The sequence below is a fragment of the Giraffa tippelskirchi genome, chromosome X, assembly GCF_054371585.1.
Source record: "Giraffa tippelskirchi isolate mGirTip1 chromosome X, T2T-mGirTip1v1.2.pri, whole genome shotgun sequence".
Lineage (NCBI taxonomy): Eukaryota > Metazoa > Chordata > Mammalia > Artiodactyla > Giraffidae > Giraffa > Giraffa tippelskirchi.
This window is the reverse complement of record NC_137289.1, coordinates 52,416,740-52,443,366: the sequence shown is the minus strand read 5'-3', so window position 1 is coordinate 52,443,366 and position 26,627 is coordinate 52,416,740. Positions and strand designations below refer to the sequence as shown.

The following is a 26,627-nucleotide window of genomic DNA, read 5'->3' as shown; positions in this document are numbered from 1 at the left end:
CCTGGATCATGTATGAAATAATCTTTAGTTTTAAAACAGCATATTTTCTAAAGGGGAACAAACTTCCTACATAAATAAAGTGTTTTGTGTTTTCATTAATTCATTGTTAATATTTAAAGTCAGTTAAATATTTTATATGTATATTTTTCCAGAAAAGGGCTTTATTTTTCCTGTTGTTATTAAGGCTATCAGCACCTTCATCGTCTCTTCAGTTTGGTCTGTTCTTTGAAAAGCCAGTGGTCTGTCTGCCTCTTTCCCCTCCATCCACTAGCAAGCAGGACCTCTTGCTATTCCAAATTTCACAGTCATATATATGTTTAAAATTTTCTATGTGGAAGAAAGGTTGCTGTTGTTGTTTCAGTTGCTAAGTAGTGTCCAACTCTTTGCGACCCCATAAACTGTAGCCCACCACGCTCCTCTGTCTATGGGATGTCCCAGACAACAATATTGAAGTGGGTTGCCATTTCCTTCTCCAGGGGGATCTTCCTGACCCAGGGATTGAATTTGCATTTCCTGCTTGGCAGGCGGATTTTTTTTTTTTTTTTACCACTGAGCCACCTGGGAAGCCCAGGAAGAAAGGTAGTGAATAAAATGTATTCCTTTCACTTTTTCTCATAAGCCTTTCCCCCCAGCTGTCACCAAAGAATTGACACACTTCTAGATGAAATGTTGACTCTTAACATTATTTTCCCTTTTCACTGAGCCATGCAAATATCCCAACTTTGACCAGAACATATTGCCTCCTGGGAATCTTTATATGTGTCCCCACTTGCCTCTCTCCATTCTCAGTTCACTATTATCAATGTTGTAATTATTATTAATATCTTGTCATGTTGGGCTGTCAAAATCTTAAATTCAAATTCACTGTGTTGGGATTAAAGATCTTCTTAGGTTGCTTTGCTGAAGAATAATCAAGCAAACACAGAAACCACCAAGGGATTTGGAACCCAGATAGTATTATCCCTTCCTCAATGGAAGAGATGTAGAATAAGTTCTGTGAGGGCGTGTTATACAACTATTTAACCCACACAGACTCTGGTACATAGGAAGACTCAGTATGGATATGTAGAATGAAAGCATGACTTCTCATGTGGTCTATTACAATACCGCATTTCTATCGATTTGCTTTTCATTAACCTATTGATTACAGAAAAATACACTTGGAAGGGAACTGATAAAATCAGACAAAGCTTACACACACACACATGAATGCACACACACATACTCAAATTGGTCCTTTGGTATAACAGAACCTAAGTACAGAAGACATCAAAACCTGGTAAATGGCATTACTGAAGAAAGAATGATAATGATCTGATTAAACATTACTAACATGCCAAATAAGAAGACTAGTATCATGCTATGTTTCAAAAACCAAGCACCAAATGAAAACTCTGGTCAGTGATTAGCGAGTATAGGAGCAGGGATTCTGGCAGTACAACCATCTGCCTCTCCCCATTCAATATGTTGTTTCTACCGGAGAGCCAGTCATCCTTGAAGAGATAGCAATTAGGCTCTTCTTCCCAGCCTCACACTCCTCACTTCATTATACATCTAGGATAGATGTACATCTAGGATACAATCCTAGAAACCTACAAACTTGGACTGGTGGCATCAGAACAGCTCGTTATCAAATCTTAGGCCAGGAGAAGGAAGGCCATCTGAACCAGAGGCTTTCTTGCTCACCGAGCATTCTCTTCACGGAAGAACAAAGTACAGCTCCTATCATAAAGTCACCTGAAAAAGTCACTTGAGAACTCAGCTATTGCTGCCCCACCTGAGTAGCTCTGCCTTTCTCAGTCTCTCCTTTCACCATGAGGCTTTCTACAAATGCCCTGGCTGCATCATACTGTGTGGTGCATTACCAAGGAAGTACATGCTCTCGCTATCAGCTCCCTGGAATAAGGGCAATTTTTACTATTAAGTTCAGGGCACATTTTGCCTTACAGAGCTGGATCTAGAAAAATGTACACGTCGTCTCCGTTTTCATAGCTTCCATTCATGACAGTGTAGTGATTAAGAGCATGGTTTTGGTACCAGACAGAGCCGGGGCTTGAATTACTACTCACTAGATATGAGTTCTTGGGACAAATGACTTCATCTCCCTTGGCATCCCTCATAGCTCTGTAAAGTGTCTTCCTGCAATGCAGGAGACCCGGGTTCAGTCCCTGGGTCACGAAGATCCCCTGGAGAAGGAAATGGCAACTCATTCCAGCATTCTTGCCTGGAGAATCCCAAGGACAGAGGAGCCTGGCGGGCTACAGTCCATGGGGTCGCAAGAGTCAGACATGACTTAGCGACTAAACCACCACCCTAGGAATCAGTTTCCTCCTCTAAGGAGTCATTTGAAGGCTCTGAAAGATCCAGCACACAACAACTGTGTGGCCTTGAGAAAATCATTGAATCTTTCTCTGATTCAAATATTCACATCTGTTCAATGAAAGTGATAATAGTACCTACCTCATAGGGTTGTTGTGGCAATTAAATGTATTAATGTAGGTAAAGTGCACTTAACTCAGTACTTTGCACATAGTAACTGCTCAATGAAGATTAGCTATTATATGACCAGACTAGTCATCGCAGTTTATCAAATTTTCAGTACAGGGACCTGGTTGGAACTTCAGATTGCCATTTTTGCATGTCTCATCTTGTTGAGTCCACACTCACAAAAAAGATCAACTGAAAATCACCTCTCCTATATTTTCAGTCTCTCCACTGTCACTGGGTTCTTCCTGCTGGCATATACAATGCTTATAAAACATGTAACCATGGCAAATGGCTGGATCTCTCTGAACCTTAGGTTTTTCAGAGAGAGAGAAGGAGAAGGGGAGGAGGAGGAAGATAGGAGGGAGAGGGCAGAGAGGGAATGTCTCTCTCATTCAAAATTAAAAATAAAAGTAAAAACTACCCTCCATTTGACCCTGAAGTTGTCTCTAGCTATTAATTTATTGCCCTCCTTCCATTCATCATCAAGGTTATTAAAGGGATGTCATTATTAGATGTTTGCACACATCACAACTACCATTACTCCTCAACACACTGCAATCTAGTCTCTGCCTTCTCCCCCCTCACTCTACCTCAGGTTCCTCACACCGCCTCCCTATTTGCCGTCTCAAGTCAACACTTCTCTATCCTAATCTTTCATAACTTCCTGTAACATCTGACAGAGCTGTCACACCTTCTTTGAAATTCTCTTCTCCCCTGGCTTTCATTTTCCTGTTTCTTTTCTTGGCCCTTCAGTAATTACTTCTTGCTGTTCTCATTCTCCAGTATTTCATCTTTGGCTTTCACTCCCTCCTCGTTGCACACCTACTGCTTGGCTGTTCTCAACTATTTCCAGGCTGTGATAACTTATGTGCTGATGATTCTCAAATTTCTACCTTCAGTTCCAAATCTCCACAGCTTTAGTCCTAGTTTCCAATTTTCTGTTGAACATTCTGAGCTGGGTACCCATAAGGACCTCAAACTCAGTAAGTCAAGAGCCAAGCAATTCACAATCTCCTTCAAATTTCCTCCTCCATTCTTCCCAATCTTTGTGAGTGGCACTTACCTACCCAGTCACCTAAGCCAGAAACTTGGGAGTAGCCTTGACAACTTCTTCCACAACCCTCAGATCAAATCAGTCAAGTCCTGCTGAGTCCACCTTTCAAATATTTCTGAAATCTGTCCCTCTTTCTCCAACCTCCCTGGTCTCATTTTGGCTCAGTTTTTTATTCAATTATGATTTCCTATCCTTTTCACACTAGTGTCCATTCGACCTTTCTAAACCAGAAATCTTTGAGAAACACTTTCTTGCTCTTCATTCTTCAATAGCTCCCTATTATCTTCACTAAAGAGACCACATTTCTTAAATTGACCTCTAAGAGATTTTCTGCTGTGGCCCCTGCCAGTGCCTCCAGCCTCTTTTCTTATTACTCTCCTTGCTCCCCTAAATGCATGCTGCTTTCAACAAGCTGATCCACCCACAGATCCCTGAACCCAATAACTCATCCTGTATAACGCTCTGTGCCTTTGTATATGCTGTTCCCTAGCCTTTAAATGCCCTCCTCTGACCTCTTCCATCCAAGGTATCCCTACTCATCTGCCAAGACTCTAACCAGATATCATATTTTCTGTGAAACCTTCTCAAACCCATGTTACCCCAACACCCAGACAGATTTGGGTTCTCCACTAATGCATTGTATATAGCTCTATGTGTACTTGGAAGATTACATAGTGGGTTGTTTTTTTTTTTTTTTTTTTTTTTTGGTCTGTTTCCCTCACAATTATATGAGTTTGAAGTCAAGGGCTACAATGTATTTTTCAATTCCTTATACCAAGCTCACAGCATGAAACCAAGGTGTTTGCTAGATAATTTTTAAAGTGGTGAGCACTTAAATTTTTAAAATTTTTTTAAATTTTAAAAAATGTTTAAAATTTTCACTCAATTGCAGCATTAGTTTCCACCAACTATACTTTGCAGGGGTTGTGTCACAAGGGACTATACGATCAAGGTAAAAAGCATCCTTGCAATCTTTTCCTTTTCGAAGCACTTAAGTGGCATGTCATCCTTAAAGCAAAGCTTTTAGGTAAAATAACTATGCATTCATGCAAGAGATGAGGCAATGAAGCTCAGAGAGGCCAAGTGACTTGCCCAAGTCTGTTAATGAGTTAGTAACAAGGCCAAAACCAAAATCCTATTTCTCAGTTTTCCTATTTCTCAGTTTAATGTCTTATTTACTGGGCAAGGAATTTTTAAAGTCAGCTTCAAGGAGTCCTAGAACAGGCAGCCACCTTCCCCAATCCCCTCACACACACAATATGCACATTTCAGTCAGAGTAACTTTACTTTCAGCTGAACCATTTATTTCACCATAATACTCATTTGGGATAGGAGTGGTTGGGGGAGGGGAGAGTTTATTGTTGCTTTTAAATTTTTGAAAAAAACCTACATTTTCTACAAATTTCAGAGGTAATTTATTTAACAGGTCAATGGATGTTACAACTGTGTTATTTGGACACTAGTATAGAAAGACCTTGTGTTTTAAAAGATAAGCCAAAATGAAAGGCAGTCATGACAAAGAAAACTGACAGTTGAGCATCTTTCTGACTTTAAGCTCCTCTTCAAATTATCAACCTACAGAAGTCATGAGTTCTTATCCGTCTCCCTCCCCTTACACTTTCTAACAATGCCTTGTTGACTGATCTGTTTTATCAGTCCTCAATTTAACACTAATCCTTAACTACTTCAGGCAGTGAGAAACATTGTTATAAAGACAGCCTTGACTATCAAGAGGGCAAGAATGCTTGGGACCTTTGGTCACAGCAACACATTTGCTATCTCCACTGCATTTACTGCTATTCCCACACAGAGAAAGAAATAATTGGCTCTTTTAGAGAACTAATCTCTCATGGGATTTCCCATAAGGCAGCTGGGTCAACGGATCACAATGTCTTAGAATTCTAGATCCTGGCATAAGAGAGCTAGCAGGGCCTTCCTGGACCATTTTGTCTTCATCTGCTCACTAGAGAACATCAGACTACACTGAAGGTCTGCTAGGGCGAAGTCCAGGCTGTAAGTGTAACTCCTCCCCTGCTTTTTTTTGAAATTAGTTTGAAGCTATTAAGGAAAAGAATGGAATAGAAGGGGAGGGTCCAAAATGTGTCATAATTTATTAGCTTCAGAGACTCACTTCTGAAACTGCTCTGACAAGTTGACTATAGGAGATTCAAGGCCAAAGAGAATCTGTAGCTGAGGAAACTCCCTGTGAGACCATTTAGTCCCCAACCTCTGCCATGTTAATATGTTTAGATGTCCAAAGTCCCAACAGAAAGACAATAGCACAAATCTTGCCAACAGTTAGGATAGTGCAGGTGTTAATGGTGCTGCCATGATCCAAATTCTACAAACTCAGGGTGTCCTTCTCTTTGTGAACTTATCTGTGAAGCCCTTAGTCTTATACTTCTCCTACCCTTTCCCTAATGGAAACATAACCTGTTATCACCATTTGATTAGCCTAAGCTTCAGGTTGGTCCTTTAAGGAAGGACATAATGTGATTTCTCCCTAATACATCATTATCCTTCTTTGAAAAATACTCCATTGATTTTGGAGTTAACCTTTCTTGTCCCATCTCTTAGAATTTCAAATTTTAGGTGTATGAACCCTCTTCACACAAGGCCACCTAACAGAGTAGAGCCATGAGCTATGGAAATTAATCGCATTCATGTCTATCTGCTACTTAAGTATTTCTCTCTCCCTAATATCCCAGTGGTAGATTCATTTTCAGAGTAAAGGATTCAAGTGTGAGAGAAAGGGTAAAAACTAATGAATATATCTTCCAGGCTTCACTGGTACCATGTTTGATGTTATCCTTCAACCAAGAGAAAACTAGTTAGGACTGTAGCTACAAAACAGTAGCTTTGCTTCCCTTTACTCTCCCTTGGAGTGGGGCCAGGGGCAGGGGTGCACTGTTTCTCTGACATCCCCATCTGCTATCTTCCTAACCACCTAAGAACCAAATCTAAGATAAAAGACATCATCCCCTGGCATTAACATCTACTCCTGGATGAAGGTGGGGGCTTTATGATGGTCTTTGGAAGGTTTCTTGGAGCCACATGTTTGTTTCAACTCCCTTCAGGGGGCAGGCCAGCTTAATTTTTATTGGGAAAACTAATTGCCTTTCCTGTGATTCCACTCTGTTTCACTCAAGAGGTGTACCTTGGAGGCCCGTTTGCCTTATAAGGCTCAGCCTCATAAAGTTCAAGAATGGCTACTGCCTGAATGCCCTTCCAGACATCCTTCACTCTGCTACTTAGCCTCCTCCTTTAAGAATGAAAATCTAGTGTGGATTGGGATCCACTCTTTGTGTCTCACTGAGTCCCCAGTTTTACAGAGGACCAACCCCTGAGATTCAGGTCCTCTGTAGGCTCTTAGTGCCCTGAAAAAATCTCCCAAACTGACCTCAAATAAGGCAAAGTTCTTCACTAGAAATTCGAAGCTATCAACTAAGTATGAAGGATTCACTCAACTGGAACCTCATTAAGGTAGGAATACAATCTTCATCTGTAGCTAAGAACACAATGTTTGCAACAATGGAGATGGGCAATAAATGGCAGCCCAATGAACAAGTGCATATGTGAAAGCAAGTGCATTTGGCCCTACTGTCAAATCTCTCTGGTTGGAAGGACCAGTAAGTTTTCTTGTGTTTTGGAGAAGAGAGTGGTGCGGGGGAGCAGGTAAGGAGGCAATATGAGTCCACACGATAATTATGAGTCTGGGCTTCAGGGTAAGCTGGGGTTGGAGTTCTCTGGGTATTGTTTGTTTGAACTGCTTGCTTTTTTTTTTTTTTCCAAAAGTCAGTGTTGGACTTCCCTGGAGGTCCAGTAGTTAAGATTCTGAGCTCCCAATGTAGAGAGCACAGATTTGATCCCTGGTTAGATCCTGCATGCCACAGGGTGTGGCCTTAAAAAACATTCAGTGTTACCTAATGATTTCTTCATCCTATAATCAGAAACATTCCATAGATATGAAATAATCTCCTCAGTTGGCTTTCACCTACCAATATTGCCTCACTCCCCTTGGATTCATTCATCAACTTCTGTGGAGCAGCCACTACAATACGCCAGGCACTGTACTAACTACAAGGGCAACACAGTGAAGAAGAAACATGGCCCCTGCCCTCAGAGGGCTTATGTTCTGGTGGAGGAGACAAACTTGTACTAAGTTAGTGGAGAAGAATAAAATGGAGAAAGTGTGGAAGTATTATGGAAATGTATAAGAGGGAGAACTGACCTGATTGTGGTAGAAGCTGGAGGAAGGGGTGTCATGGAATGCTTCCCTGAGATGGAGACACTTAAGATAGGATCTGAGGGGAAAGTAAGAGGGAGGGAAGCAAGAAGGACATAAAGGGAGGCCAGAGAGAACAAAGGGAGTTTTTAAAAGGGAAGCAATGTAACAGATTGGCACTTTGCAAAGAACATTTTGAGTCACAGTGTGGGGAACAAATTGTAGGGAGGAGAAGCAGGACACTACCTGAAGATGGTGGCAACTTATAAAGGGGGAAGTAATAGGTCCCAGGAGAGCATAAAAAACTCTCACTTCACCTGGTCCTACAGTTTAAGCGACATTTCAAGTGAGACTTAAAGGCTGGGTTAGGCATGAGGTGCTGGAGGGGTTGAGGAGTTGAAGAGAGTCTCTGGCACTGTAAGCTTCTGCTTTAGCCAAAGCAGTTCTCGTGATTGCTAACACTTTGGTCTCAACCTGGAATGCCAAGTGCCAGTTCCTTCTAGTCAAATCCTATGTATCTTTCCAGGCCTCCCAAATCCCACCTTCTCTGCTCACACTCAGATATGGCTTCTCTTGCTTCTAAACCCCTATGCCATGTTTGTCACTTGGCGTTTAAAGATCTACTATTTAGTATTGTTACTTAACTTTACACATATCTGCAAACTCCTTGTAAGCTCCTGAAACTTATGAATTATCTTCCATGACTTTGGCATCACCCAGGGTACCTAGCAGAGTGATGAGCACATAAGGTACTCAATGAATGAATGAATGAATGAGGCACTAGAGCCACTACAGGGCTCCTTTAGTAATTCCCTATTATGTGTGAAGCTGATAAGGAAAAGGTCTTCTTTCCCTACAAGATTTCTGCTACTTGCCTCCAAAGACCTAAGATTCGAGATCGACAGCTCCTTCCCACTGGTCACCGCTTCTCACCCCCCTTCCAATCCTGCCCCCTCTCCCACCACCACCACCTTCTATTGTTTCTTCTGTCTTCTGGTTGTCAGCCAGGATGAGAAAATGGCCTAGCTGTCCTCAGAGACTTACGCCAGCCTGGACTGCTCTGTGGTGCCATGAAGGGCCAGGACTTTTGTTTACAGCTGGGACCATGGCGAGGTGGTGAGCACAGCTGACAGCCCCACGCTGGAGCAAACATCAATCTTCCTCTGTCCTCTCAGCCAAGTTTCACAGACCAGCTCTATTGAAAACTGGCTGCACCCGCCTGGGTCTCACTGACATCCTACCCACCACTCTGGCCTGGGAGCAGCTGGGTGAATCTCGGCTTTGTACCTTTTAGGCACTGCCCTTGCTCTCTTCTCTGGCCCCAGCCTCTAATCATATTACCTCAACTTCAGGGCCTCGAAAGAACATGTACTCCCAGGCCCCCACACTCCAAACAATGTCCCACCTCTCCAACCAAATACTCTGACTCCTACCAGCGTACCAACACCCTCATTGACTCAGTCAAAGTTGAAACACAACAACAGCAAAAAGAACCAAACCACCCAGTTTTCAGTATGTACTTTTATGGAGTCTGCCAAGTTTCCAAGTTGAGCATACAAGGTTCCAGGCCTTTGGACATTCACGTGCGTGTGTGATCTTTGCCTGCAGACAGTTTTCCCACTTGTTTTAAAACCTGCAAATCAGATAGGGCCTGGAGCCTTTACAGAATACCCCTTGAAAGCCTAAGTTAGGTCTTCTTTGCACTGAATTCTGTTTCTTGGCCTCCTCCTTCCCTAGCACCTTTGCCCTCTCCAGCACTCACCTGGGGTGAGAATGAAGCCCTATCTCTTGACCCCAGGTTCCCTTTGCCTGTGTTTCTCTGCCTACTGGCTAACAGTTTTGACCAATTGGCTGAGGCCCGTTTCCTGGTTTTCACCCTCTCCCCATTTCCAAAGGTCCACAGGAGATGATTCACTCCTCTCGCTTGCAGTGGCTCATTATAGCAACATGTCTTTAGGGATCTGGCAGAGCAGGACTTCAGGCCAGAGGAGACTCCCCTTCTAGGAGACCTCCTCAGGATTTCCAGCAGAGAGGTCTTTTCAATCTAAAATAATCCCCTCCCCATTTTTTACATGGTGTCTTCCTACTAAAGGTTGTCATCCAATTATTACCTTAGTCATGTCCAACTCTTTGCAACCCCATGAACTGTAGTCCACCAGGCTCCTCTGTTCATGGGATTTCCCAGGCAAGAATACTGGAGTGGGTTGCCATTCCCTTCTCCAGAGGATCTTCCCAACCCAGGGGTTGAATCAACATCTCCTGCATTGCAGGCATATTCTTTACCACTGCACCATTGGAGAAGCCTATTATCCAAGCCCTTGGTTAACAGAAAAGAATCCCACGTGCGTTCTCCTTCCCAGGGCTGACAGAGCACTTTTTAATTTTTCTTTTTCTTTTAAACTGTTTTATTGTAGAAACCTTCCCAAAAAACACACAAAAGTAGTCTTTAAAATGACAGCTGAAATTTTCAAAAGGTATAGCTTTTATCATTCCCACTAAAATGAGGACTGTGGGTGCAGGTTATAAGCATGAACATAGTTATATTTGAAAAAGGACTCAAAGCACCCTCTCGAGGCAAAGCTTGGATCATAGGACTCAGCGTACATTGGTGGAAATCAGTCCTCATCTCTGCTGGTTGATGTGTACCACAGATGGGTTGACACAATCATTCCAAGTGAAGTGTGTGGTTCATACAAGCACACATTTTGGTGAATCACATGCTAAATTGTTGACTCAGGAAGGGGAAACCAAGAGATTATGGTGCAAGTCTGGCATCTGAAGGTCACTCAAGGACTACACTGATGAGATGCAAGTTCTCAGTCATTTGAAGTAACCTCTTTCTGACACATTGATGGGTTAGTTGGAGCAGAGGGGGTGTTGATTATAGGAGAGGAGAGGTATTAGAAGAGAATATATAACCCCAAAAAGGATAAAGCTTTCCCATGACTAGCTCCATCACTGGCCCCGTCTTGGGCTAGCAAACTAGACTGATCCAGACTAATTTGCCGAACTGGTTTTATGAAATGCCTATGGAACAAGGTAGGTATAAATAGATAGAAAAAACATTGTCATTAAAGAAACACCATTTTGCTTAGCCTTGAAATATTAGGTTTTTTTTAACTTTTAAATTAACCAATCATTCTTAAAAAAAAAAAAAAAACCACCACCCAGTAAGCCCCATGTGCTTAGCTGCTCAATTGTGTCCAACCTTTTGCAACCCCATGGACTGTAGCCCACCAGGCTCCTCTGTCCATGGGAATCCTCCAGGGAAGAATACTGGAGTTGGTTGCCATGCCCTCCTCCAAGGGATCTTCCCAACCCAGGGCTTGAACCCAGGTCTTCCACATTTACCGTCTGAGCCACCAGAACCCAGTAAGCTAGTCAGAACAAAATGAAAAAATACCAAATTAACCTTAGAGTGGAGCAATTCCATCTACTACCCAGAAGCCACGGGAAGATACTGGTGCCCCTCTTTATATTCCAGAAGAGACTGACCACTACCTTCCAGACCTAGGCTCTTCGAGACCTAGGCTAAGAGATTAGCCAAGGGGTAAGACAAGCAAGGCCAACAGATACCTTTGGGCAGGGCGGGTCCCAGGCGGGTCCCACCCTTCACAAGGGTACCCAACTGAGAGGGAGCAAATGGAGGCTGAAATTCATTCTTCAACTGCCCTAGTGGCCTCCAACATCCCTGAGAAAGAAAAACATTTTTATAATTGTTCCTCTAGTGTGGCTACTTCTCTGCAATTTGTCTGCCCCCAGGTGGCTCATGTTTCTAATTAACACAAAGGCATCATATGAGCAAATAGTAGCCTTAAAAATTAACTTAGAGATCTTAGAGCCAGCAAGTGTTGTGAAGGCTGCAACCATAAATAACCTTTGTCTGGCCTTGGGCCTTGAAACCAAACATTGACTGAAGCTATCTTTCCCTTCCTGTTAACGCAGATTGTGAAGACAGTAATTCAGCTGTAAAATGAAAAGGAAGACGAGTTAACTCGCATTTGCCCAAAATCTGAAAATCTGTTAAGAGTCAGGAATCTGCTGAAGCTTCATCCCACTAGTAAGTGGAAGGGGCAGGAGATAATTCACCTTTGAGAGGGTACCATGACATAATAGGAAAAAACACGGGTTTTGGAGTCACAAGGGAGAAGTCTGAATCTTTGCCCTGCTGTTTACTAGGGGGCAACTTGAAGTGAATATTTAACTTCTCTGGGCTTCAGTGAGGAGTCACAAAGATAATAGATGTAAAGAGCAGAACATAGTGCTGCCTGGCACATATAAGACATTCAGTTCCTATGTCTTTTTCTGCTACCAGCCTGACTCCAAAGTTAATTCACATTCTTCACACCATTGGTCTTTAGGACCTCGTTCATTCAGGACCTCTGGACTCTGCCCAGGGTCTGGGCTGCGCTGCTGTGCTCAGTCGTGTCTGCCTCTTTGGGACCCCAGGGGCTGTAATCCGCTAGGCTCTTCCGTCCAAGGGATTTCCCAGGCAAGAATACATGGAGTGGGTTGCCATTTCCTCTGCCAAGGTAGCTTCCAGACCCAGGGATCGAACCAACATCTCCTGCAATGTCAGGCAGATTCTTTACCACTGAGCCACCTGGGAAGCCCCCAGGAATGGGTCTACCAGACAGAATATTGAAATGAGAGTTGGGAGACATTGGTTCCAATGCCAGACACATCTCTTGATGTACATTGGGTAAGTTACTCCCCTCTCCTGATCCCATCAATAAAACAAGAGAACACATCTAGCTCTGATGCTAAAAGGCAAGAGCAGAGGAAATTACTTTTCTTGAGCACCTGCCATGATATATACATCAAGTTAGGCCCTTTTGCATACCTTATATACATATGCTAAATCAGCCCTGTCCCATAAAACTTTCTGATGTTGGGAATGTTCTGTATCTGACAATATCTAATTTGGTACTAACACTAGCCATAAGTATCTACTGAGCCCTTGAAATGCGGATAGTGCAACTGAGGAACTAAATTTTTAATTTTACTTAAATTTAATTCAAATTTAAATACCCATGTATTTAAACAGTGGTTACTGTATTAGATACTGCAGCTCTAAGTTAATAGAGCAGGAATATTTGTTCCCATTTACTGTATGTTGAAACTGGGGCTTAGAAAACATTTAAGAATTTGCTGAAAGTAACATAAATAGTAAATAAACCAAATTCAAAACCAAGCAGTAGAAAGTCTAGCAGCTTACTACTGTCAGATACACCAGGAATTACCTAGGCTCCACTACTCACAAGTTATATAACCAAAGAGAAATAATTATAGTCTCTAGAACTCAACTTTCATCATCTATAAAATAGGGATAATCATCACCTAATTTATAGGCTTATTGTTAAGATTAATAGGTTAGAGCTATATAGAGTGTAGCTTTCAGCAACTGTGTTTCCTCACCACCCTTTTACCTCTACCCCACATAGAAGAGGTTCAGACATAAACTGAAAAAGATAACTGTAGGGTAGAGGGAGCATTTGGGAAAAATAAAAGCAAGAAAGCAAACACTTATGAGCTTTCATATGTTATCTTTTATAAAATGGAGTTGAGGGAAGGTATGAAATCAAACTACTTCCACTTATTTGGTTTGCTAACCTGCCCTATTCTTGATACTCTAGTCAATGTTAGCCAAGGCAGGGAACAAGGTATATATAATGTATTTTGAGGCCCAGAAAGACAAGATAATGCAGCTGAACAACACAGTACTGTCAAGGGCATGGGCTCAAAGGGCAGGTAAAGTTTAATCCTGGTTCCCAAACTTTTGTATGCACAAAATAATAGACACCATTTCACAACAGTTTTTCATCTTGTGAAACAGGACAGATAACATGCAGGGTGTCTCAATTAAAAACATATATGTTTATTATTTTGCTTTACGTTCCGTAGCACCCTCTAGTGGAGTGTACAAAAATAAGCATTATATTTCTGCCCTCCAAAGCACACTTCTAAGTGTGCATTGGAATCACCAGAACAGTTTGTTATAACACAGACAGCCAAACCCTACCAACTACTCGAATTTCTGATTAATTAGTTTGGAGGTGAGAATCTAAATTTCTGACAATTCCCCAACAGGTGATGCTATTGGTGTGTCTGGAAAACACTTTGAGAACCTCTACTCTAAATCCCGCCCCTTTCCAGTGTGTGCACGTGTGTGCCCAGAAACACACATATGTACACACGCACAAATGTACAGAATCTATAACTGAAATAAGTATAACTTGTGTTGTTTGATTTTATTAGTATGCCTCTAACAAGGATTTTGTGAAGAATTAAAGAATATCATGTGATATATGACACATCTAAAATATAGAACGCATGCAAAAAAACTGAGGATCACAGAACATAAATTCCAGGTTCTCAGAACTAGTAAGTGGTGGAATCAGGTTTAAAATTAGGCCTCTAATTAAGCCTCTAAACTCCAAAAACATAATAAAGTTTAACAGTACTACTACAGAAGACAGGGTGAAAACACACATATCTAATCATAATTTCAAAAGTAAAAGATCAGTTTTCAATTCCAGGGTCCAAGTCCAGTAAAGACAAATGTCTGTACTGACTAGACAACCACCTGTGTTTTCCCTGCAGCAGGACAGGGGTGGGGGTGAGGTGGTAAAGCGGGGCAGGTGGCAGCATTTGAAAAGATCCTAACCCCACAGAAAGGGTTAGAATCTTCATATCTTCATCAGCATCAGTGCTTGGGGTCATTCATCAATTCTAACTGTCCCACTCCAAAAAAAGGCAAGAAGAGATGGGAGGGGGGAACATTTTTTAAGGAGGAAAAAAGTAAAGAAAGGAGGTAAAACATTTGAATAGAGCCCTACCTGGTAGGGCTATTAAGAAGTTGATTTGATTTTTCTGGAGAAATGAAAGATATATATGATCTTTATAGATTGGAAAGTTCAGCAAACCAGAAAAAAAAAAAAAGGATGGGGCAATCCCATAATTCCAGGGACCAAACAGCCAATCCTTTGCTGGAATTTGGCGGCATCTAGTGGCAGGCTCAAAAGGTATAAACCTCACTCGGAGAACTTTCTGGAAAATTAAAGTGAGTGCATACTTGCCTTAAGAGCACTCTGCCTGGAAATCAGAACAAGCAGGTAAGAGAGCCTCAGCCCCCACAGAAATTCGGAGTCTCTAGTGGAGGGGAAGTGTGTCGTGTACAGATATTCTCAGCAAAAACTTGTTTGTGCCAGAATTGGACGCAACTTGGGGGTGGGGGAGGGACCGGGGAAGGAGCGGGGGTTAGGGGAAGAAGGCTATTAGGGAACAGCAAAGCTGCTTTTTGGAACTGCTAATAAGCGAATGGGGGATTTGGTTGTTAACCGCTGCTGGGCTACCGCTTAGAACGAGATTTTTGATTCGGAGATAGACGTGGGAAGAAAGTGTATTTTTAGGGTTTAAAATTAAATCGATAGGGGAAACGAAAGTATTTCTAGCGAAAACCCTTTATCTCAGTGATGGTCACCATGACTTAATTGCTTAATTCGCCTTTTCATAAGAATAATTTTCAAACATAGAGAAAAGTAGAAAAATGATCCGTAGAAAACGCGCGCGCACACGCGCACACGCGCGCACGCACCCGCCCCAGAACACACACCAGCCCCGGCGCTAGGGGCGCACGCCTGCGCACACCAGCCACCTTCAGCGCCACGAGGCCTGGTGTTCGCGCACACGCCAACGCCAAGGCCACGCGGGCTCGCCTGCGCACAGGCGCCCTGACACCGCGCGCCCGCAGTAACCCCCATCCCCCACTCGCACACACATCAAAACCCCCAGTCAGCCTTTATTTTTTTAACTCTAGGAGTTGCGCAAGAGGTTCGGGGGCGTGGCCGCAAAGTTGACCTAGCGCTTACCCACTCGCGGGGACCTTAGCTCATTTCCGCCCATCCTGTTTCCGCAGGCCACGTAGACACTTCCTTTCCCAGTGGGGGGGAAAACCCACAATGCCTCCCTGCAGGGAAAAAAAAAAAGAAAGAAACCTCTGGGCAGGGGAACTCTGGGTCGTGAAAGTGGGCCACGTGAACACTCTGCCCTATAGACTTATGACCCAACCGCTGTCGCGCTTTTGGAGGGCGGGCTAAAAACCTAAGAGGGCGAACGTCATTGGTCAGAGCCCGCACTAAAGGAGAAAGGTGATTGGTTTCCTTCAAGCCTCAACGGTGAAGAAGCAGGTTGCTAGCACCCGCCTTTACTGCGGCGGAGTGTCATTGCTGACGTGGTGAGCTTCATCCAATCATTTGGTTATAGAACATTCTAAAACTTAGATGAGACGATTGTGATTGGCTGTAGGGCATAAGCCCGCCTCCAGGGTGACGTGTCTGCCTATGGATATCAGTTGCCAGAGAAACCTGGCTTTACTATGGCGGTTGGAGAGTCGGCAGTGATCACACGTCGTCTGCTGGAAAGAACTGGATTCTCGTTTCAGGTTTCGGGGTGGGGGTGGGGAGAAAGGGTTGACGATTTCCTCTTATCGTCGCGTATACAGACAAGATTAATTAATGGCTTTACGATAGGGCAGAACTAGATTCGAATTCCTCCTCGCCAACGCCCAGCTTGGGCTGGCTGTTCTTTCTGTGTCTCGGTTTCCATGTTTGTAAAATGGTGATAATAATAGTATCTGCCTCAGAGACTTGTGCCTCAGAGGCGTGTGCTGTGTATTAGAGCGTATAATATACGACTGCTAGGTAATGTAATACGTCTAATAACTTAATACGCAGCGTGGCTCCGGAAGATGTTAGCTATTACTGTGGAGAGAAAAACCCGCGTAATAGACTGAGGAAAAACGTAAAATTATGTAAAGTCGTTCCTTACAGTGCTTTTCCTATCAACTCCTTCCGTAAAAGAAACTCGATATACAAAAGAGACGTATCAGTCTTTACCAATGAAATAATTTATTTGGCAATTACCTCAAAATAGCGGGGATTGGAATTTTCCGTATTGAAAAGTTAAAAAAAAAAAAAAAGCGGGGGTGGGGAGAAACGGAGAACGAGGAATGAGAGCTAGCTGGAGATGAACCACATGCGATGAGTAGGCCTTGTTTGAATCCTGATTCGGGGACACCAACTATAAAAAAAAATACTTAAAGATGCATCAGGAAATTTTAAAGACGGATTCGATATTTGATTTTTCTTAAGGAATCAATGACGATGTTTTAGACATTATAATGATATTGTGGTTATGTTTTCAAATTGCCTGTAGCTTATAGAAATAATATACGAAAATACGGATTAAACAATAAAAGCATTCAGAGTGGCTTCAAAATACCTTGATGTGTAGGATTTGCTTCAGAATTAGCTCAGCGGTAAGGGGAAGTGGCGAGGGGTATAGATAAAACAAAATTGGCACTAAGTTAATTGTTTAAGCTGAGTGATGAGCGTATGGGATTCCTTGTATTGTTCTGTCTTCCTTGGTATATGTTTGAATTTTTCCATAATAAAATACAGAAAGTCAGCTATTCAGTGCTCTTGGGAAAAACGGGGGGGGGGCGGCGAGCAGTGGGTGGGGTTACAGATAAAACAAGATGGCCTTCAGTTGGTAATTGTTGAAGCTGTATGATAGATTCGCAGAGGTTTATATTATTCCCCTACATTTTTATCCATTTGAAATTATCCTCAATAAAACTTAGAAAAAAGCAAAAACAAATTATCCGAAATCATGGTAAATGTACAGTAAGGTAAATTTGAAAATGTAGCCACAAGAAAGGGGGAAAAAACTTGTACGTTTTTTGTCAGCTTTGGTGTCCTTTGTGTATGTTAAAATGCATTGATGGAAAACAAAACGTTCATCTCATATCTTTATTTTATGTCCTTTGCTGTCCCCTTGTTTGACCTTCTAGACTACCAATCAGAAAAACTAAGTTTGCTGTGTAGTGAGGATCAGGTCTGATCCTGATTGCAGAACATCCTTCATTACAGAATCTTGGGTAAGTGCCTCCCTTCTCCTGGCCTCAGTTCACAAACAAGATAATTCCACATAACCTTCTTAACTGTCTAGGAATATTTTGAGGATTAATAAGGGCCTGTCGAGGAAAGCACTCTACGTTCTAAGAATGGAAGGATGGAGCTAAGTCCATCTGTGCTTTCAGTATAGAAAGTGCCTAAACATCAGTGGGCCCTGTTAATCTTACATTCCTTGATAAAGGATACTCTAATTGATCCCCTATAGTTAGATCCATGCCTCTATATATTTTTTAAGTTTGTGGCATTCCATATGCAGCATAATTTAGTGGTCAAGAGCAAATACTGACTTCCTGAATTTCAATTCTGGTTCTGCCACTTACTGTACGATCCTGGGAAGAATACTTACTCACTTCATCTCTAAAGTTCCTCATCTGTAAAATAAAGAGAATAATGGTTCCTACTTCATTGGATTGTTGAGGGAATTACATGTAAATTGTCTGGCACATATAAGTAGTTGATTTAATTAATCATTGTGACTATTAGTCCCTCGTACATCCTGTTTTACACACTTGTGCATGTGCACACATGCACACACATGCTAATAAAAGCAATAGATACCTTTTTGGAGTTGTTAATAATAATAATAATACTGTTGGTTTCTCTCCTGATTTTCCAGAAGCAGCGGTTACTACTAGAACTGAATTCTGAAATTATAACTTCTGACTTATCCTAACACTCTAGAAAGGTATTAAGTATGTTGATCATACTTATTTATAAGGGAATTTCTGGGAACTGTAATTTTAATAGCAAATCAAAACCATATTCAGTCTGCTAACAGGTTTTATATTATTCCTCTTTTGTCTCAGACTCAAAAAATAAAATGTTAAACATAAATGTTCCAAGATCCAGAATTGATATAACTGTAACTGACATGGTGTATATGCATTTAAATATTTATTCCAACAAACCATTGGATTTGTTCACACTCATTTCTGACACAGTCATACACAAAAATGTCAGTAAATGGAGTCTGTATTCCTGAATAGCCCATCATTTGCATGAGGAGATGAAAGAAGGTTTTTCAGTCTCTTGACAGCTTTATTTTCCCATGAAGTCACTAAAGTTTCCTTTCTACTTTTTTTTTTTTTTCCTTCTGAAAGCTAAGTTGCAGAGGAGGGCACACTTCCCTAGTGGGAAAGATGCAATAGATTGGAAGGGGGAGGGCACAGAACCCCTTCATGGGAGGCTATTTGGAGAATTATTAAAGGTGAAAGAGAGAGAGGTGGACTGTTAGGCCAGTAGCAGCCCAGAGAAGGCAAGGGTCAAGGTAACCTGAAGGAGCCTCAAGGAGGAAAAGGACCTTGACCTGGGCCTCTGAGGATGGACAGAATCTATAAGGGGAGAAGGAAACCAGTTCAAATGTATGCATACAAAGTATATGATATACAATGCTTAAGTCCAGCTGTATGTTAGAACCATGAATAAGAATAGATCAGAAAATCAATAAGGATTTTAAATGTGCATATTTTAGTGTAAATCTTTAGTCACTTAATTGATATGTGAATCAGTCTCATAACATAAAAAGCTCAACTATTACAGAGTAGGCCCAGGTTTCCTTTTCTCACGCCCCCATTTCTCTTACTCTCCCAGAGTTAACCACTATATTATCAGTTCTATTTCTTTCTTGATCTCTAAACTATGTACTTGTTTTAAAATGTATATGGATATATATATATATATATAATACTGTTTGGTGTTTTCTTTTACATAAATATATTATAGATATTGTTTCACAACTTGCTATTTTTATTCAGCAAATTGTCTTGAATGTCTTCATGTCCATTATAGAGTTGTTTGATTCCATTCACAGTGGCATTCCTTTAACTAGTATGATAGTCCATATAAAGGGTAAACTATGTTTTGTTTTGCCATATCACTATTGATAATCCTCCAGGTTGACTCCAGTGGTTTTCTGTTTCATTTATACTGCACAAAACATCCTTGGAACCCCTTTACAAGTGTTAATTCCAGGGCAATATTTATGTCTAAATTATGATGATTAAACCAGTGTTGATACTGGTGGGAAAAGAGACGTCATTATGACAGACTAGATGACCTAGAAACAGTGATACCTTTAAAAATGGAATAATCAAAAATCATTGGAAACTGAGTACCTTTAAAGACCCATATAATTTAGAATGTTATAAATCAGCAATTCAAATCAGTGGGGAGAGGATAGGCTCTATTAGGAAAAATTAGGCATAATATTTGGAAGAAACTATAAAATACTCAGAGATAATACAAGAAGTCATTTAGAATATTGATTTGGGAGCATTTTCCCCAGGCATGACATGCCAAAGTTCACAAAGGGAAAAGTTTACACATTCGTGTTTTTTATACACACACAGTGACCCACTTAGAAGAATAATGACAGTTTGGAAAAAATACTTCTAACATACAAAAAAACCTAGTGTTTAATTATTAGAAGTCAATAAAAGGCTAAACAACATAGAAATGGGGACAAAATATATGAGATAGATACATACAAATATCTGAACATATGTTCAATATCACACAAATTCAAATAAAAATATCTTCCTACATATTAGATTGCCCCCCCTCATTTTTTTTCCCCAAAAAGATGTTCATCCAGTATTGCTGAAGTTGTGGGTGAATAAACTTAACATTTTTGCTGGGAGTACAAATTAAAACAGTTCTTCACAAATTAAATTTACCTCTGTGTCATCAAAGTTGTAAATAAGCAAATCCTTTGAGCAATTACACTGCTGAGAATGCCCTTCTGAATACTTACCTAATACGCTAATATATCTGTACACTGATACCTGTTAATAGCATTTCTGTGATAATGAAGTGTTGGAAACAGCCTAAATTTTCATTTATATGGGACTGGTTAAATTATACTATGTGGAGATTGTAGAATGATGTGGATGTTAAAAAGAATGAGCTAAGTATGTGGACATAGATGCCTGTGATAAAGTGAGAAAACGTGAGGGGCAATATGTGTCTCACCTTTGTCAAGACAAAGTAAATCCATGATACATAATCACAATATGTACATAACAGACACATTTAGTTTTAAAAGTAGGTTTCTGTGTGAATGTGTACAGAAAAAGATTTGAAGACATTCTGAGATCGGGGAGGGGAGGTGGTAAGAGGATGCCCATATGTTTATATTTTGGTGTTTATAATTAATTACGTAATAGTTTTATGATTAGGTAAAGGAACTATTACTCAAATGCTACCACAAAATTAATTACTTGGGAATATAGAGTTTCAGTTAACTTAAATAGTTTTTGGGTGGGTTGAGGAATTAATATATTAAAAAATCCAGTAAAATGTCATCAGTTTTTAAGCTTAATGGAAAACCCACATATTTCATCATATAAATTTTTAAAATCTCATCAGACACTATAAATTGGGGGATATATTTGCCCAGATATGACAATTGATAAGCAACTATAAAAAACTCATTAAGAACCAACTCAATGAATAGAGGACATGTAAAATACAACTGGCCAGGAAACACATTTTTTTTTAATACCAAGCAGCTATTTTCCTTACCAGATTACAGTGCAGACCACAGTTGTGAGGTTGAAAATTGGTACAACTTGTGAGGGAAGTAATTTGGCAGCATATTACCTTTTAACCTACTAAATCCACATCTGGGGGCAAAAAATCTTTTAATTACTGGATAAATTGAGGGGGAGGATCACTTTCCAGAAAGAGAGTGGTTAAGTAAAGTATGCCCATTTGATTTAATCTCATACAGCTCTCAAGATGTATGCATATTCCAACCTTACTAACATGGGAAAATGATCCATCAAAATAGTAATGTTTTAAATATCTAAGATTTGATACCAGTATGAGGTTACCTTCAAGTATTTACACAGAAATGGAAGATAGAAAACTAAGGCAAACATACGAACGTGTTTTCTCTGGCATACCCTAGAGCTGACATGTAGGGAACAAGTGGGAAAATATTTGATGACCGTCATTCTTAATTTGTGCTTCCATTTTCCCCATGTGTTGAATCACCTCACTGATTCACTAATGTGTACCCAGGAGGGACCTAAGTGCTGCTGCAGAAAGTGAGAGATACATATTACTCAAAGCTTATGGCAAGTGGAGATTAGTGGTGTAGTTCCATAAGCAGAACAGGTGAAACATTTAAGTAAATACTAAGTATTACACGTAGGCAGACATCAAAAGGATGGTTTTTCCTCCCTTTGATATCTGGCTTCTGACTCCAGGTAGTAATAGTTGCTTGATCTGTGGAATACTCAGATGAAAATAAAGATACTGAGACCATTCTAAGAAAGGCTGCTTCCTTGGCTTTATTCAGTCTGAGCACAAACCTGAGTATTTTCCTGTCCAATGGCAGACATTTCATTCAACTTTGGACTTGATACGAATAATAGAATTTGTAGAGAATGGTGAAACTCACCCGCTTAATGAGAACCATGTAGAAATCCTTATGGTTTTCTTTGCATAAATAAATGTAATCATTGCCAAGAATGTACAGGAGGTTCAGCAGTCATTCTTAGGTTCCTCAGTAAGGAATTGCTGATGACCAGTGTGATGTCTAAAAGACTTCTCTGCAGCCTTGCTCCACTTCTCTGTGTTTTAAAGTCTGCTTGGCACTGGGCCATCTTGCTTATTTTAGTTGGTATTTTAAGTGTCCCCTTGTTTGTGGAAGCTCTGCCCATTATTCCTCAGGTAGGTTTTCTGGATTTCACCTCTATTACTTAAACTCTGATAGCCTCACATACTGTGTCCCCTCTGTCCCAGCTACAGTAAAAGTTTTGTAAGCTTCGTAGCTTACAATGTAATGCCATGAAACACTAACCACATCTGATCCTTCACAGGATGTATCTATATATCCCTCTCAGCCAGAAGGTTCTGATTCCTACAGAGTCAGTGTCTGCATTCACAGATTTTGATGCTGAGGAGCACCTTTGCTTGGATTTCTGCTGAGAGCTTTGTGTTCTGTCAGAGGAAATCATATGCTTACTGATAGCACCCAGGCCTCTTGCCAATAACTGACTTCCCTTATGCAGGGCTCTAGTTTTCTAGTATTACTTACCTCATTTCCCCTTCAGGGATTCCCTGACACCTGCTCACATAATCTCAGGGGGTCTAGCAGTTGGCAAAAGGGCTTTTTCTATGGGTTAAGATTGTGGCTACCAGAAAAACCTGGCTTCAGGCTTGTCCACCATCATATCTCATTCTTTCTCCGAGGGTACCCTGGTTTTAATGGTCTGGTATTTATTCATCTAGATACTTTCTGATGTACTTTTATACACATAAGTTCAAAACACGGAAGTTGGACCTCACTGTCCATAAGAACTGTCTAAAACATGCTTATTTCTCCACTTGGGCTATCTCTGGGATCCTGTTGTACACATTATACATTATGCAACTTGCCTGTTTACCTAATAGTGTATAGTTGAACAACATCCCAGGTCAGTACATCAATCTGCTTAATTCATTTGAATGTTCTTCCGTGGTGTGCATACATCATACTTTCTACTGTCATTTCCCTATTGAAGAATATTTAGGTGTTTCCAGTTCTTCAGTATTAAAAACATCACTGCAATGAACATCCTTGTATCCTTACTCACATATGCAGATACTCCTGCAAGGTACTGTGTTAGCTGTTCAGCCACATCGTATTTATGAAATTCTTACCTAGGGGTAATTCGCCACACTCCATAGATGAAAGAGGCCAAGAAACATATCTTGCCTAGAGCCTCACAACCCATAAATGACAGCCTAACTGAAGTAGAACTATGTCTAACAGCAGAACCCATGTGTTTTCTCTGATATCACAATTGTAAACCACATGTTTTAAAGTTAGATTATTTTTTCTTTTTCCTGGATTTCACAAAAGGTCATTGTTGATGCCTGCTTTCCCTTTCTAGGTTGTCTCTCACCTCATCTCCACGACCATCCCAGAAGATCTATAAGATTCCATCTGGGAAAACACTAGGAGTTCTTGGCAGGGAAAGAAGAGGATTGCGTAAGTCAAAGGACTTGTTTAAGCTCTCATTCCATAAGAATCACAGATCACTGTTGTTTTCATCTTTATCTCACTAACCCTCTCTGCTGCATTTTACAGTGTAAATCATCTTTTTTCCTTCTTGAAATACTCAACTTTTTTGGATTCCAAAATAACATTCTCCTAATTCTCCTATGGCTGCTCTGACCATTTTTGCTTATTTTTTTTTTTTGGTAGTCTTTCTCTCTGCTCATCCCTTAAGTATCATTCTTTCTTAGGTTTGTCCAGAATTCTAGACTTTTTCAGTTCTTCCTCTATCCTCCATGAACGATTTCTATTCCTATCTGTATGATGATTACACTCAGGTCTCCATTTCTGCTTCTGACCTCTCACCTAACCATTAAAGTCACATGTTTAACTGCATACCTCACACTTACTAGGTCTATACTAAACTTCTTTCCTCTCCAGTCTGTTTCCTCCTCTTCTAGATGCAGTCTTATTTGGTGATAATACTATGACCTAATCACCCATTCTCAAAACCCTGGCAGTCATCACTGACTTTATCCCTCACCAATTGATCACCTCCAACAAGCTATTGCTGAAAGTAGCATTAGGTACCATTTCTTGTTTGCTCCAAAAATATCCTGTGTTTATAACTATCACTATACTAACCTTGTTTCATAATCATCACTTCAGATATTTGAATCCCTAGTGCCTAGCAGAACACCTGTTCCAAAGTACATAAGCAGTAATATATGAAGACTAACTTGAATGAATGAATTAACTTGTTTCCTGTTTTATTACTAATTCCAAACTAACCATTAAAAATTAGTGCTTTTACTAATTCATTAATTACCCAGACCTAAAATTGTAGGGCCACCTTTGACTCCTCTCTCCTTCACTTACCAAGTTCTATATTCACTTTCTCTTGACTCGGTCATCAGCCTAGCTCAGGCCTGCCTGGACTTACACAAAAGCCTTTGCTGGTATGCATTTTGCTTCCAGGCAGCTAAATTAATCTTTCTTGTTTCTTTTGTCATTTTTCCTGTTCAGAAATCCTGAATTTCACCTCCACTGCCTTTTGTAGTTTAATTCATTCTTTCTCTGAAATTATATTCTTGTCTTTTGAGTGACATCAAAAAACTAATTTATGGGCAGGTCTGGTGAGTGATTGAGTAGGCTGAGAGTAGTGGGTGGGGGGTAGTGAGGATCAAAGAGCGAGCAAAGAGGTAGTAAGTAACAATTGGTTGGCTCTGAAATAGGATTTGAAATCCAGATTCTAAGCGAGTAGTGTGTGTTGTGCTTTAATAGGCCTTTAGGAAGCATACTGTGTTCAAGGTCTCCATAGAAAACAACCAAATAAAATGCTTTATATATTACAGTGGTTGGAATAAAAACAGGGTTGAATGAGTTCCAGAAAGCAGGGTTCCCAAACTCGTGGACACCAAACTGCCGAAGAAGACAATTTCAAAAAACCAACTAGAAGCAACATGCAAAGAAGTAAGATAAGAGGGGCCTCTGGAAAGAAGACAGCTGGTCCCCAGCAGAAGAATCTGGAAGCAGCACTCCCAGGCAGATGGGGGGGTCGCTCTGCTGAGAACCCCCCATCAGGGTCGGTGAGGAAGACCAGAAAGAACAAACAGAAGACCCCTGGGAACGGAGATGGTGGCAGCACCAGCGAAGCACCCCAGCCACCTCGGAAGAAAAGGGCCCGGGCAGACCCCACAGTTGAAAGTGAGGATGCTTTTAAGAATAGAATGGAAGTTAAGGTGAAGATTCCAGAAGAATTAAAACCATGGCTCGTTGAGGACTGGGATTTAGTCACCAGGCAGAAGCAACTTTTCCAACTCCCAGCCAAGAAAAACGTGGATACTATTTTGGAAGAATACGCCAACTGCAAAAGATCACAAGGCAATGTTGACAACAAGGAGTATGCAGTTAATGAGGTGGTGGGAGGGATAAAAGAGTATTTCAATGTGATGTTGGGCACCCAGCTGCTCTACAAATTTGAGAGGCCCCAGTATGCCGAAATTCTCTTGGCTCACCCTGATGCGCCAATGTCCCAGGTTTATGGGGCACCACACCTCCTGAGATTATTTGTAAGAATTGGGGCAATGTTGGCATACACGCCCCTTGATGAGAAGAGCCTTGCATTATTGTTGGGCTATTTGCATGATTTCCTGAAATACCTGGCAAAAAATTCTGCATCTCTGTTCACTGCCAGCGATTATAAAGTGGCTTCTGCTGAGTACCACCGCAAAGCCCTGTGAGGGTCTACTGACCACTCACCATTACGTCTGGTATCTGTAAACGCTCTTTTTGTTCTTAGTCTTTTTCTTGTATAATTGATACTCTTTAAAATCGTTAATGTATAACAGGGCTTATGTTTTAGTTTTCTGTTTTCTCCTAAACAGAAAATAAAAGGAGTGTAAGCTCCTTTTCTCATTTCAAAGTTGCTACCAGTGTATGCAGTAATTAGACAAAAAAGAAACATTCAGTAGAACATTTTATTGCCTAGTTGACAACATTGCTTGAATGCTGGTGGTTCTATCCCTTTGACACTACACAATTTTCTAATATGTGTTAATGCTACGTGAAAAATGCCCTGATTCCTAGTGCCAAAGGTTCAACTTAATGTATATACCCGAAAACCCACGCATTTGTGCTTTTTTTTATGGTGCTTGAAGTAAAACAGCCCATCCTCTGCAAGTCCATCTATGTTGTTCCTTAGGCATTCATTCTATCTTTGCTCAAGTTGTTGAAGGATGGTGGTTTGTTTCATGGTTTTTGTATTTGAGTCTAATGCACGTTCTAACATGATAGAGGCAATGCATTATTGTGTAGCCATGGTTTTCCGGAGAGGTTGATATTTTAGGAATCGTATTTCAGATCTTAAATAAAATTTGTTTCTAAATTTCAAAGCAA

At 40.8% G+C, this 26,627-nt stretch overlaps 1 protein-coding gene and 1 long non-coding RNA gene across 5 annotated transcripts in view; one reads left to right on the top strand and one right to left on the bottom strand.

Moving 5' to 3' along the window:
• Window positions 1–15,858, bottom strand: part of LOC145536697 (uncharacterized) — a 25,491-nt gene extending 9,633 nt beyond the window's left edge. Inside the window, exon 1 of the long non-coding RNA XR_014075966.1 lies at window positions 15,638–15,858. This is a non-coding gene — a long non-coding RNA (uncharacterized LOC145536697). The remainder of the gene's footprint in view (window positions 1–15,637) is intronic.
• Window positions 14,803–26,627, top strand: MORF4L2 (mortality factor 4 like 2). 4 transcript variants are annotated; one of them, XM_081566371.1, is made up of 5 exons: window positions 14,803–14,881; window positions 17,620–17,706; window positions 18,360–18,428; window positions 23,626–23,723; window positions 25,085–26,627. In XM_081566371.1, exon 5 carries the CDS (start codon window positions 25,109–25,111, stop codon window positions 25,970–25,972), a length of 864 nt encoding a protein of 287 aa, XP_081422497.1. In that variant the 5' UTR covers window positions 14,803–14,881; window positions 17,620–17,706; window positions 18,360–18,428; window positions 23,626–23,723; window positions 25,085–25,108; the 3' UTR covers window positions 25,973–26,627. The 4 variants fall into 4 exon arrangements, with proteins under 4 accessions (XP_081422497.1, XP_081422495.1, XP_081422496.1 ...); XM_081566370.1 differs by lacking the exon at window positions 14,803–14,881 and adding an exon at window positions 16,125–16,209; XM_081566369.1 differs by lacking the exon at window positions 18,360–18,428.